Source organism: Pan troglodytes, chromosome 8 (assembly GCF_028858775.2).
Source record: "Pan troglodytes isolate AG18354 chromosome 8, NHGRI_mPanTro3-v2.0_pri, whole genome shotgun sequence".
Lineage (NCBI taxonomy): Eukaryota > Metazoa > Chordata > Mammalia > Primates > Hominidae > Pan > Pan troglodytes.
Window position 1 is genome coordinate 46,274,493 of NC_072406.2, and position 13,384 is coordinate 46,287,876.

General features: G+C 39.2%; 1 protein-coding gene and 1 long non-coding RNA gene across 6 annotated transcripts in view; one reads left to right on the plus strand and one right to left on the minus strand.

Moving 5' to 3' along the window:
• The window catches only part of NRP1 (neuropilin 1), a 157,134-nt gene extending 143,955 nt beyond the window's left edge, over positions 1 to 13,179 (minus strand). For 3 of the 5 annotated variants that reach the window (XM_507736.8, XM_001143690.7, XM_054660976.2), the window contains exons 1-2: positions 12,585 to 13,179; positions 8,980 to 9,154 (exon numbers count right to left, since the gene is read on the minus strand). In XM_507736.8, coding sequence (XP_507736.2) covers positions 8,980 to 9,154; positions 12,585 to 12,657 — 248 coding nt within the window. In that variant the 5' untranslated portion in view covers positions 12,658 to 13,179. The remainder of the gene's footprint in view (positions 1 to 8,979; positions 9,155 to 12,584) is intronic. The other 2 variants (XM_001143771.8, XM_054660977.2) reach the window with 1 other exon arrangement.
• On the plus strand, positions 11,778 to 12,820 carry LOC129136274 (uncharacterized). The gene is made up of 2 exons (XR_008537768.2): positions 11,778 to 12,345; positions 12,454 to 12,820. It is a non-coding gene; the product is annotated as an uncharacterized LOC129136274 (long non-coding RNA).
• Positions 13,180 to 13,384: the final 205 nt, after the last annotated feature.

Genomic DNA, 13,384 nt, shown 5'->3' on the forward strand with positions numbered 1-13,384 from the left:
TTCAGCCCGGGACTGGAAGCTCTCTCCGTGACATGGCAGTCTATCATAGAAGCAGCAGGCCATCACCTCCAACCTGGCTGGCTGCTTGTACAAAGTATCCACCCAGATAAAACGAAATACACTGGAGCATCTGTTTCTTCTCAGAAAACTCTTCCATTTCTCCTAGGAACCCAGTGCCTGAGCAAACAGTCTCCCTTTAACCCTTACAGAGCCACCGTGGCAAATGCAAGGATCGAAACTGTATGAATGAGGGCGCTGTGGGAGAAGAACACTTCCCTGCTGTTTACCTGAGATTAAGTAGATGACCAGCGCTTGGAAGGGAATGTGGCCTTCTTACCTCTGGGCCTGAGAACAAGCACTGGACACAGTGGTATCTAATATGCCCTTTTACCAATTGAACAGATCAAACCCATGTGTGGCCTGGATGTCAGGCTTTAAATAAACATTGTATTTATATGCGCTTTGTGCTTTTAAACTCTATCAACAAAAAGCACTAGAATTTAGATATTTACTCCCCAGGATTTCCATTCCTAAGTTAAGGCAAGTTTTTATTTATTTATTTGTTTTTTTTAAAATTGAAGGATAGAGTCTTGCTCTATTGCCGAAGCTGGAGTGCAGTGGCAAGATTATAGTTCACTGTCACCTCAAACTCCAAACTCCTGGCCTAAGCGATCCTCCTGCCTTGGCCCCCAAAAGCACTGGGATTACAGGTGTGCGCCACCACAATTCACTAATTTTTTATTTTTTGTAGAGAGAGGGTCTTGCTATGTTGCTCTGGCTAGCCTTGAACTCCTGGCCTCAAGCAATCCTCTCACCTCCGTCTCCCAAAGTGCTGGGATTACAGACCTGAGCCACCACTCTGGCCAAGTTTCAATTGAGTGGAAAACCACCAATTGGTTGAAAGTTTCTATGCACAGTTTTCACAAGTGCTTATTTAATCTGAACTTAAAGTTCAAAAATTAAGTCCTTCCTCATAATTAGTTGGTTTATACTTAAACTTTCTTGAGAACTTGTTAATAAAAGAGTTGCTTGAAGAAAAAATTAGCTGGTAAAGTTTCATGAGAATTTCCTCATTCAAAAGGCACATCCATGTGTGACTTTGATCACAAAGACAGAAAGATTTGTGATGCAGCAACTGTTTATTTCGGTTCTGTTCATATGACTTTTCCCAGGTTCAGGGATCTCAGCTGTCAAATGAGGATGAGAGAAAAGTGAGTGCTCATCCCCATAGTGGGCACATATTGAAGACTCAACAGCAAGAGCCCGGCATAGGTTGGACATGGTGGCTCATGCCTGTAATCTCATTACTTTGGGAAGCTGAGACAGAGAATGGCTTACCTCAGGAGTTCGAGACCAGCCTGGGCAACATAGTGAGAAGCCCCCCTATCCTTCTATGTTTTAAATAAATAAATAAATATGTTTTTCAAAAAGAAACCAGTCATAATTATTCCTTCCCAAACACTCTATGATTATTTAAGTTAAAGAAGAAAAAAACAACATGTTGACCAAAGAAGATCTAGCAATAAAGACCTGGGCTTGATGAGGAGGAAGACCATGTTATAAGGCAAAAGTTCTCCATGAACTTGAACTCTATAAAGGAATTGAGTAGACGGAAGCCAAAATATTGTTTGTTTGTTTTTTCTTCCTCTGCTCTTCTGCAGAACTTAGTAGAGCTCTGAATGAATGTGCTTCACCTCCTAAGCTATCTGTGAATTGTTTCAACCATAAGACACTACTAACTGCCCTAGATACCAGATACAGGCTAATCAGCCAGAGAAGAGCAGGAGAACCCTCCTCTCAAGGTGCAACGAACTGCCAAGCCACTGACTCTTACGATCAGGATGGATGACAAACACCCAGGCAAGAGGCATTTGGAACCTGATCCAAACGAATTTTTGTTTCTTATTGTTCTTTAGGCTTAATGATCAGTCTAGATGAATACTACCACTGCAATTAGTTACGTTTATTTTTTAGCTTCCTTTACACACACATATGTGTTTGTGTGTGCGCTTCTGCGGAGCCATGTCAGCAGGCATGCAAGTATCAAGTTTTATGCTGGAAAGAAAGGAGCTGAGAATGTGCATGCCGGCTGAAGGCATATGTCTCACTTGGATCAGTTAAGTGCCTGCTCCCTAAAGTGAAATCTCGTTGGAAATGCCATGCACATGTTGATTCAGTCTGATAAGATTTCAACCAACCTTCTCCTTTAGCTCGCAAAAGTTGCTTCCTTTAAATTACAGAAATGCCTAACACAAAACAACCTCGTAATACTCAAAATTCATTATGATCAAATGTGATTGCTTATACTAAGGAATAAAAAAGAAAATTAATTTTATTAAACACATGAGGCTCTGTTCAAATTAAATTTGGTGCTAATGGGGAAAAAAATCAAAAGGAAGAAAGCAGATAATTATCTGCCTGAGTAATAACCAAGGATGCTGCAAGTGGTAGTAACAACTTTGGCCAGCAGTTCTTCTGAGGAGGGTTCATTCTTCTACCAATAGTTTTTTAATTGAATTGAGCTTGGCGGTGGTGCCTCTCACATTGAGAAGTCACCAGAGATCAAAACCAGAAATAAAAAGATGAAGAAAAATACGGCAAAGGATAATGTTTCTGAATTTGCTTGCACATAAAATCTGCATAATAAAGCAGGCTCCAGATTGAAAACTTTGAAACAAAGACAAGATATTTCCATCAGTAGCCACTGAAAAAAATTAGAAAATGCATCAGTAGGATTCTGCTTTTTGATTAGAAATAGTACCTATTTTTTCTATATCCACTCCAAAGACTTTCACTGTCTATGTTCAAGGATAGTACCCACAGGCTTCTTTTTTTTGAGACGGAGTTTTGCTCCTGTTGCCCAGGCTGGAGTGCAATGGTGCGGATCTTGGCTCACTGCAACCTCCGCTTCCCAGGTTCAAGCCATTCTCTTGCCTCAGCCTCCCGAGTAGCTGGGACTACAGGCGTGCACCACCTTGCCTGGCTAATTTTTGTATTTTTAGTAGAGATGGGGTTTCACCATGTTGGCCAGGCTGGTTTCAGTTGAACTCCTGACTTCAAGTGATGCCTGCCTCTGGCTCCCAATGTTTGGGAGTGAGCCACCGTGCCTGGCCTGTACATACAGACTTCTAAGACTCTAGTTGAGTTTTACCTGATTTTGAAATGTATAAAAATGAAGTCACAGAAGTTAGGACAGCAGTTGCCCTTGAGGGCAAAGGTTGGTGACTAAAACAGACATCAGAGGGCTTCTAGGAAGCTGGAAATGTTGGCCTCTAGATTGGTTTTGTGGATGTATCCACCTTGCAAAATTTTATCAAATCTTATACTTGGGTTGTGTATTTTTCTAAATATATATTATACTTTACTAAAGGTATATATTCTTCTCTATTTCATATGGAAAATAGAGATGTATTTTGGCTTAAAAAACTCAGTTTCCCATAAAACAAGGATTTTGTTTTAGTCTAAGTGATGCTCTAAAATACAAGACTAGAGTGAGGTACTTCCCTTGGATACAAAAAGCCAAAAACTCAGTGATTAAGATAAATAGTATTTTAATGTAACATTTTTTAAAAATCCAAATTAATCCTAAACAATCCATGCTAGTAATAATAAAGAAAGATTAAAACAGAAAATATTACTCATATTACTCAGGAAAACAGAAAATGGAACTTACACTCCAAAAAATGCCAATAAGTGTAAATGTGCAGGAATAAATGTAAATGTGCGGGAATAATCAGATTTGAGAAACCAAGGGCAGATTATTTTTCATTCCATAAGTTTATATTCTCTGAAAATAAAGGACATTAGCACTGTTTCAAAGTTTTTAATAATTTAGGTAATTTAAAAAGTAGCATTAAAGAAACAATTTGTGAATTATCCCAACAAAATTCTGAAACGAATATCATCTCTATTTGCTTATAATTTCACTATGATTAAACTTCTTACGAAGTTACAAGTATGCGATCTTCCTTTGAATGCACTGAGTTAGGAAAAACATGCCTATTGTTGGTTACACATAGGAGAGATTACAAATCTAAATCATAGATGAAAAAAGCAACTGTGCCATGATATGAAACAGCACTGTCAAATCAGACACTGAAGTCGGTAAGTAAGATTTTCTTCTTGTCAGTAGGAAAAGCACTTCTGGGTTGTAGTCCCCCAATGCTACCACCTTTTTAGACTTTTGTTAGAGCTTTGCATTCATTTCCTTAATGTTTTTAACCCAATGTCTGTGAAATTTTTATTGCTCCCTGGATGGTGACATCTGATCTGAATGTAACCACACACCTCTTTGCTCAGCAGTATTTGTCACAAACCATTATAAATTATCATGCTGATTGTGTGCATTGCTGGGAAACTGGAGAAGTTTCATAAATTCTAACTACCGTATCAATGACATTCTTGTTTATTATACAGATATAAACTTTTATGAGATTCAAGATGTCTGCCTTATCACTGCAGAAAACTTTAGTGGAGTAAGATCTAACTAGTTCAATGTACATACTGAAAACCATTTTCAATGTGCAATGAACATGTGTTTCCGAAAACTCTCCACTGGTCACTTCTTTATTTCTTTTCTATTTTTAATTATGTTTTGACACTTCACAAGTGTGCAGGATTTTGCTGGCAAAAAAAGAAATCAACATTCCTTCCTCTCCCTCAACACCTTCTTCGGTCAGAGCATTCTCTAGAATCCTCTCAATCTAATAATAAAATCATGCATATATCTAGCTGGAAATCCTAGTTCTGTGTTAGCCCTGCAGACAGATGCTCCACTGGTCTGTTGATCGACTGATTTACACCACATCTTGTTCAATAAAAGAATTAAGGGGTTATAGTATTATGGTTCTGATGCTTATTTGTAATGGAACCTCATTCAGTGCTGGCATAGACACAGAATGTTGCATGTTAAAACTATGGAGGCACAACTTACACATTTAATTTTCCTAACGAAATATCCACCTTTGACAGCCACGCCACTGCAAAAACTTAACCATTTTGCAAAGTATGGTCCAGAATTAACTCATGAACTGGGTCAGTCTTGGTGCTATTCACATGAGAAGTTGTGACTGTATACTGTATTGTTAAGATTATGAAATGATGTTTTTTACCTAATTATACATAAAACAATAAAAATCTAAATAAAAAAAATTTTTTTCTACCAGGACTATGTAGCCGGTCTAATGACTTAACCATCCCTATACTCTACAAAAGAAAACTGTTTACTTGGGTTTCAAAGATGTTTCACAATAAGCAAATGTGCTAAGGCATCGATTTCTTAAGCTTTCTCAGGGTGAAAGTTGACAATACAAATACTAACCATTTCAAGAGAAAATGCAGGGTGTATCATGTGCAAATCATCTCATTACTGGGTCAATAGATTTAGTTTGACGTATGTTTAGTTTCATATTTCCAAATGTTCTAAAAATCACCAACTTGTTAAAGATATCATAATAATGATAACTTATTTTGAGGGTCACTTTTACCTTTTAAAAGGGCTTTCCTATCTACTACTATCTACTATCTATTTCCTATCTGCTTCCTATCTACTACTAGTGATAAGAAAGTGATAGGATAGTGATAGGATCAAGTGATCCTACTAGTAACCCTATGACGTCAGCATAGCAAATGTTTTTTACTGCCAACAGACATATAATGAAGCTGGAACAAGGAAAAATATTAAATGTCTTAAATAAGATGAATAGTTTGTTCTTAACAAGAGTGATAACTAAAAGCTCACCAGCTTTCAGAATGTGGTTTTAACTGTGCCTAGTTTTGTGCCACCTCTAATCCACTTTTGTAAATAGCCTGATATAAAGTACAAAAAAACCCTAATAACAAAACTATGTTTGTAGGAATCTAATCTAAACTTTGAAGTCTATGAATTTGTTCTTCAAATAATTTCTGGTGTTCCCAGCTTTTTTTTTTCCCCCTAGGGCATTCCAATCCCCTGTAAAATTTAAATCTGTGGATTCTTCTCAAAGCCTTCACAAAAGGAGGTAAGTATTTTGCCACATTTGTAAACTCTCAAATGCACCCTTCAACACTGAGCACTAGTCATTCATATGAATCAGCTTAGAAAGATAGTGAAAGGAATGCCTTATGCTGGTCTTCCTATATCTTTCTGGAGTTTCTCATTGATAAAAAGATCACAATGCAACACTTCAAAACACAGCAGGAAGATATTTTCCATGGTTCTAATCTCCATTGACTTCATCAGGCTAAATATAACAGCCTTTCAACTTTGGCCAGGAGATGGCACCTTCACAGAGAGCAAAGCCTCAGTTGGGACAATTAAGAAATCACCTTACTCTGTAGCATTAAAAAAACAAACAAAGTCACCATTATTAATATTGTTATGTAACATCTTCTTGGCCATGTCAGTTTCTCAAATACTTTGCTGATATCACTAAAACTGTCATTTTCTGTGAATTACAATCATCTTTTAATGTACTTTTTAAAAAGAAAACTAACCAAAAAGGTGCTCCTTTAATCCCATTATACCCCACCTGACACCATGATATGACAAATCATTATTTAAGGTTTACTGTGAGCTAGACACCATTGTAAGCTAGGCACTATTGTAATACTGTGAGATGCTGTTGTAATAATTAGTCTACGCTGATTATTTGGAAACTGATCATCAGCCTATGGATTTATGCTAATTCTCTAGGCACCAAAATGTTGAATGAACCAGATGACCTTATTTCCCCGACCATGAAAAGCTAGTTTACTACACCAACTCAACAGGTTGTTGAGCGCTTTCTACAGGTAGGAAGATTTTTATATTACTCTGTTCTTTCCCAGAAGAAATGTATGTGCAAATAGAATTGTAAGCCCTTTACATATATTAAGTGATTCAACTGGCTTCCCTTCTTAAATTTCTACTCCAGTTGTGTGCTGGATCTGGCGCCCACCAACTCATAAGAACCAACTGTGCACATTTCTTTGCTAGTCTGGGCACAGTGACATCACATGGGTAGTTTGAAATTGGCTATGATGAGAGTATTTACACCACAGAAATTGGCATGTGCTACATACAAATCAGGACTTGACTCGTCTTCTCCAAAGAGCCAGCTGTTAAACATTTACCACCACACCACTGCCAATAACTAGTGATTATTCTGAATTCTTTAAGTATTATATTACACGTATTGATGGTCATGATTTCCAGATTAGAAATTAGTAAACGTCAGTTTATTGAATTCTAACAGCACTTTATTTTTTGGAATAATGTTATTACTTGAGTATGTTTTACCAGAGTTTCTCCTATAGCAGTTTAAACATGGTCAAAAAGCAAATACTAATAACTACTACTACTACTAATGAAGTAAATCAAATATAAAAGAAAACAAGTCTCCAGATTGTCTAGGTGATTGACACTGTAAAAACCACCATAAAGAATATTAGCAAAAATAAATAAATCAATACAATGAACTCTTTGTTTCCAAGCAGTCACTGGAACACTATTAATGGTAACTTCCATACACAATTAAAAAGTCAATATAATGCCCTGAGGCACTTCTGAATCACAAAGCAAAGATAAATTGGAATTCGTGTAATTTTGTTGCACTGTAGTATACACTGATTATTTGGAAACTGATCATCAGCCTGTGGATTTATGCTAATTCTCTAGATACCAAAATGTTGAATGAACCAAATGACCTCATCTCTCTGACCATGAAAAGCTAGTTTACTAAACCAACTCAACAGGTTGTCGAGCACTTCCTACAGGTAGGAAGATTTTGATATTACTCTGTTCTTTCCCAAAAGAAATGTGTGTTCAAATAGACTGTCTTTAACAATGAATATACTTGCAAAATAATATTTAGGTCCAGCGGTAGCAGTAGTCTATAGATATCATATACGGTTACACCAAACTGACCCACTTTAAAACTTGTGAAAACCTCTCAGTCCCTGAGAAACACTTTAGAATTGAGATTTAAATCGATTATTTTTCTTTGATAAAACTATTTATATATGTACAAACTTAAAAGATGGATATTCAGGTTCAAGTCTCTGGAGACTACACCACTTTCAGTGGGTCAGAATGGGATAATGTGGACAAGACAGAGACAGGGGGTCTGTTGGGTGTTAAGAGAGACGAGCAAACATGTATCTGAGTGGACTGCTACGTGCAAGGTAAAAACATACTTTCGATACTGTGGAAAGCAATATCCACATACCAGTTCTTTCACATAAAGTGAGGAAATATAATTTCGACTGTCTCTATAGTGAGAATGTCTTCATAATAACGAAATTGGGCATAAGTTGATGTTTAGAAACTTAACAATAGAAAGAGATAGCAAGACTAAGCAGGTGGATGAAACACTGATGTGTATTTGAGTTCCCATTGTATTCATCACGTCTTAACAATTATTTTCTAGCATTTTCCATAAAAGTATTTTAATCAGTAATCCACCATTTACAAAACCCCTCATCTGGCTTATCCTGTAGGCCTTATTTTATTCAATTTGCTTTTTCCATGTCGAACTTAGTAAGATGAATGCAGTTCTTAAATCATAAGATGTGCCACAGTTCAATATATCTCAAATAGTGAGATCTCCAATCACACTATCTGTGGATGCGATGTATATTAGTGATCCACTGTATTTCGTAAAAATACAAGTGAGATTTTTGAGTTTCTAGTTCTTCCCCTCTCCAGGAAAAAAAAAAGAAAGAAAGAAAAAAGAAACATACATACTGTATACATTTCTTAACAAGAGTTCCCAAACCAAAAGTGCTAACAGGAAGGAGTATAAGAGATTACACATTTAACTATAATCTTCCTGGTTTGGGGAACTCAGAAATCACTTAACGTACTTCAATTTCCATACCATTGACATATAATCTGGCTGAGATTGGAATCTCTCCTGGATCCATTTATAATCTACATTGTACACACTGACTTCCCCCCCGTAGACAGGCGTGACCACTAGATGGTGCTGTGGTGCCCTGTTCAAAAACATTCCCACTTACTTGCAGTCTCTGTCCTCCAAATCGAAGTGAGGGTTGAAGTTGATCATAATTCTCTGGTATGGGTCCGGAGCCTGAATCAGCCATTCGCATTTTTCACTTGGGTGATAAGAATGAGGATAACCAGGAGATGTAAGGTACCCGGGGCTTTCAATTTTTATAGTATCGCCACATTTATCTGCAATGAAAGTAAGATTTTAGCAGATCTTTCCTGACAACCTGTTAGGTAATCTAGCTTTATATGTAAATTACTGGTTATTAAACATTCCTTAACTTTTTAAGGGGAACTCTAAAAGGTCCCCGTAAGTCCTTCGTGTGGCTCTGAGTGCAACACTCCAGGAAAAAACACTCTTTGATCTCAGGAAGGTTGACTCAGGCACAAAGCCAACTGAGATCTGAGAGGACTCTTCCCCCCAGCCCCGAAGTTTCTTCCTAAGGAAAAGTCTTCTAGCATTAAAAACATTAAATCCCCTCAATTGATGTTAACATGGTCCCCTGGGAGCTTCTGCTAGACTTAATTATCCCCCAAGAAGTGTAATCACATTAAGTAGCAAGTTCTAAGTGGAAAGTGACTGAAAGATGCTGTTCGACCCCTTGTGTTGTTTTTTGATGATAAGCCTGGTCTATGTCATTGATCAGTGGGGATTGTCTTTGATTGGCTTAAAGCCAAACCTTTTGTTGTTGTTGTTTTATCTGCCCATAAATCTAAGTGATTTTGAGTTATCTCTGCTCTTGAGATCCAAATCAACGGAGAACAAAGTATATTTGGTGAAGCAGAAATAATTCTGCTTTACTTCTCCAAGTAAAGTTGTTCAAGCTTGGAGATCAGATCAAAGCAACGGGGCAGAAGGAAAAGTAAATAGCCACATGGCATTAATTCTAATTACCTAAATTTTGGGTGAAAAATAACCCACCACACAGGTCTGGGTATCACATATGGTAACCCACATTCTCACATTCTGGGAAAGGTGAGCTAAGTAGTTTTGAGCCTTCATTTCAAAAATGCTCGAGTGAAGCCAAATAAACCAAGTAAACCAGTCTCTGGGCTGCCTATATTGTTCAGCATAGATTCTCATTGTCACATTTTATGATGGATTTCATACTGGAGCACCTCAGCCTGAAATGCTGCCACATTTATTGATGCTTAATTTTGAGCAATAAAAATTCGGTGCATAAACTATATAAGAGAAACGGTATGAAAACAGTGAAATATATAAGCCTATCAATCACAAATTTTCAGTAATGGTAGATATAGATTTTAACACTGCATCTAATAGATTCCCTGTGGAAAGAGAATGGCATTCTTTGCTCTCAGCATGAATTTATAAATCTACAGAATTTTATTACAGGAAAACCAGGTCAAATGGAAATGAAAGATGAAGTGCACATCAAAAATGCATAAAGCTACATGCATTACAGAAATCATTTCCCATAAATTAAAAAAAGAAGACAATATAAGTTATATTGTTTTTCTCAATCGCTAGGTGCTTCTGACTTTGCTCCTTAGACTGGGGGTAGTCTTATGCTGGTTTCCTTTGCACTGGCTTGTAAAAGTGTAAGCTTTGCCAGGAAGAAATGATGTTGCAACTGGAGTTCAAAATCTCAGCTAATGATCATGTTGGACTCTGTTATGTGATTCTGCTGAGACTCTTGCATTATTTTGAATGTGCAGAAAACTTGGAAAGTGACCTCGTCTCATTAAGTTTCCTCCAGCTCTGGACAAACATCATGGTAGTGTCTGGCATCTGTTACAGGAGTGAAATAAAACAGCACTGGTTCCAGTCACTCGACAGAGTCACTTCAGAAGACATTTAGGTGGACTTGGTACCACACCAGAGCTCTTTAATCTGTGACTTCTGAGAAAGTGACAGTGTAATAAGATAATGTGGACTGCTAGACTCCCTGGCTCTGTTCAATCTCTCTAGCAGTTGATTAAGAAAGAGCAGTTTCTAATGACTCTGGACCATTAGTCCTAAATAAGGTTAATGAATTAATTTAGCAGACACTGGTTACTCAGAGGAGGTGGACATGGCTTTGAGAGGTCTGCTGAGTTACAGAGGCATTTTCTGGCTCTGGTCACTTCAAGCATAGCGACATGGCTTTTGCTGGTAAAGCTCACCAACTAAAGCCAGATTTTCAGCATTCCCCAGATTTCTGCTAAGAAAACTAAGAAGTGTGTGTGTGTGTGTGTGTGTGTGTACTGCATATATATTTGTGTAGTTCACAACCTAAAGTCTGATAGCTCTTTGCATTGAGCTTCAAATCTATCTTGTGAACACCCCCACTATGGATTTAGTCTCAAGAGTTGTGGAGGACAGGGTTACTATAATTTCTAGTCCAACCATTTGAGCTCTTTCAGTTGGACGAGAATGCTATTTCATTCCCTGCCAGAGTATAGAAAGATGCTACCAGCTCAGGTTCATTAATAAATTGAATTCTACATTCATAATTTTTTGTGTCTTGTTTTCCTGCCAGATTATAGAAAAATGCCATCAACTTGGGCTCATTAATAAGTTGAACTCCATGTTCATAATTTTTTTTTGCATGTGTTTTCTTTAAGCATCTCTTAAGAATACTGCTTGGTAGCTGCTGAGGGAAATCCATTGCTAAAATCACAAAACCTTGAAAAAGCATATTAGAGAGATTAACTTCCATCATAAAGATGTGATTTAAATTCCTGTTGGTATGAGGCCCTCCACTTGCGGTCTCTTATTAAAACAATATACCACAGTAAGTAGTGGATGTTCTTTTCTTCGAATTACTGTGATTGAAATCTAAGCCAGACAAAAGTAAATATTTGATCATTAGTTAATAACAATTGCTGACGACTTACTGTAAAGATAATTGCATACCCTTGCCTGCACTTACTTTACAGTGTGAACTCAAACATGCCTACAACCAGATCCCATTTTAAAACACATTATTTAGGTTACATGGTACTGTTTAGACCCCAGTATAGTTTTTCATTTACTTAACAGTGAGTGGTTTTAAAAGCTAAGTGGAAGCTGCAACTAGCTTAGGGATTTTCAGATATCCTGGTGCCTTACACTGTATATGTCAGATTCCTGTATTGATACTATGTAACTTTCAGTCATACTCCAGACAGATTACGGAAGGTGTACAAAGGCGGGGGAGGGAGTTTCATCAACCCACAAACCGATATCTCTGGCCGTCACCCACCAGAGGAAACGGCTTAGGGGCGCAGCAAAGGAACCAGGAAGTAAGATCTCCTGGTAAAGTGTTCATTAACTTTCAACAGCCATCAGATTTTTGAAAGGGAATCTCTTCTAATTGCCTTTGGGAGGAAACATTATTAAGATAATTGGCAAGCTGATCTGGGAAGGTAGGCAGCTCTGTCTTGTAACAGAGGTAAGGAAAAGCCCCACAGCCCAACGATCAACGTCAGGAGGGAGCCCAAAGACCTGAAATCCTCCTGCTCTAAACCGCCTGATCTCATTTCTTCTTCTCTCCTCCCAGATAAAAGTTTCCTTCGCCCGGGAGTCGGTTGTTCCCGGCTGATCCCGGGAAGCCCCGCCTGAGCCCCGGTCTGGGGCGGGCAGCTGGGAGCCGGGGCGCCGCTGTCACCCGCGCCTCTGCCTGTCACTTACCGTTGCGAAAAGCGCCGGCCGGAGCGAGGACGAGGGCGAGCACGGCGCAGAGGAGCGGCAGCCCACTCTCCATTCTCCCTTCTCCGGGTCCGCAGGCAGACGCGGGAGAACGAGGACGTGGGGGGAAATGCAGCAAAGAGGGGAATCTAAGCGATCCGAAGAGCCCCAACTCCGCCTAGAGCTGTACAATCCTCAGCCCGTCTTGGAGAAAAGAAAGCAGCGAGGCAATGCCTGGATCCGAGAGGAACGCTTCTCTTTTTGTGTCTCAAGTCGCCTGCATCCTGTCATTTAGCTCCGGCTTCCTCTCCCTTTTCCCACACTTGTTCCTCTTCCAGGAGCCACTGCCCGGGCCATGTCTCAAAAAAAAAAAAAAAAAAAAAGGCCGGGGGGGGGGGGGCTGTGGGTGGGAGGGGGAGGAGGGAGGTAGGGCAACACACACCAAAGCCAATTTCCAGGAAGAAAAAAAAAAAAAAATCCGGCTTGTTTCTGGACCCGTTGGAGCCGCGGAGCTGGCGCCCAGGGGAGGTCCGGGTGTCTGCGGGAAGGAGAGGAACGAGCAATGAAAAGATGAGCGGGAGACAGAGGAGTTTCACCAACTGCACCCCCGCCTCCCCTCCTGCGGCCTCCCCCCACTCCGGAGCCCTTCCCTCGCTTCCTCCCGCCCCTCTCCCCGCTTGGGCTCGCCTGTAATTGCCTGACAGGAGACTGGGAGGAACAACTTTCCCTCCGAGTGCTCTCCCCGTCCGTCTGTCTGTCTTTTCCAGAGACCCTGCAGGGATCTCCGCGGGAAGGAAGGAGCT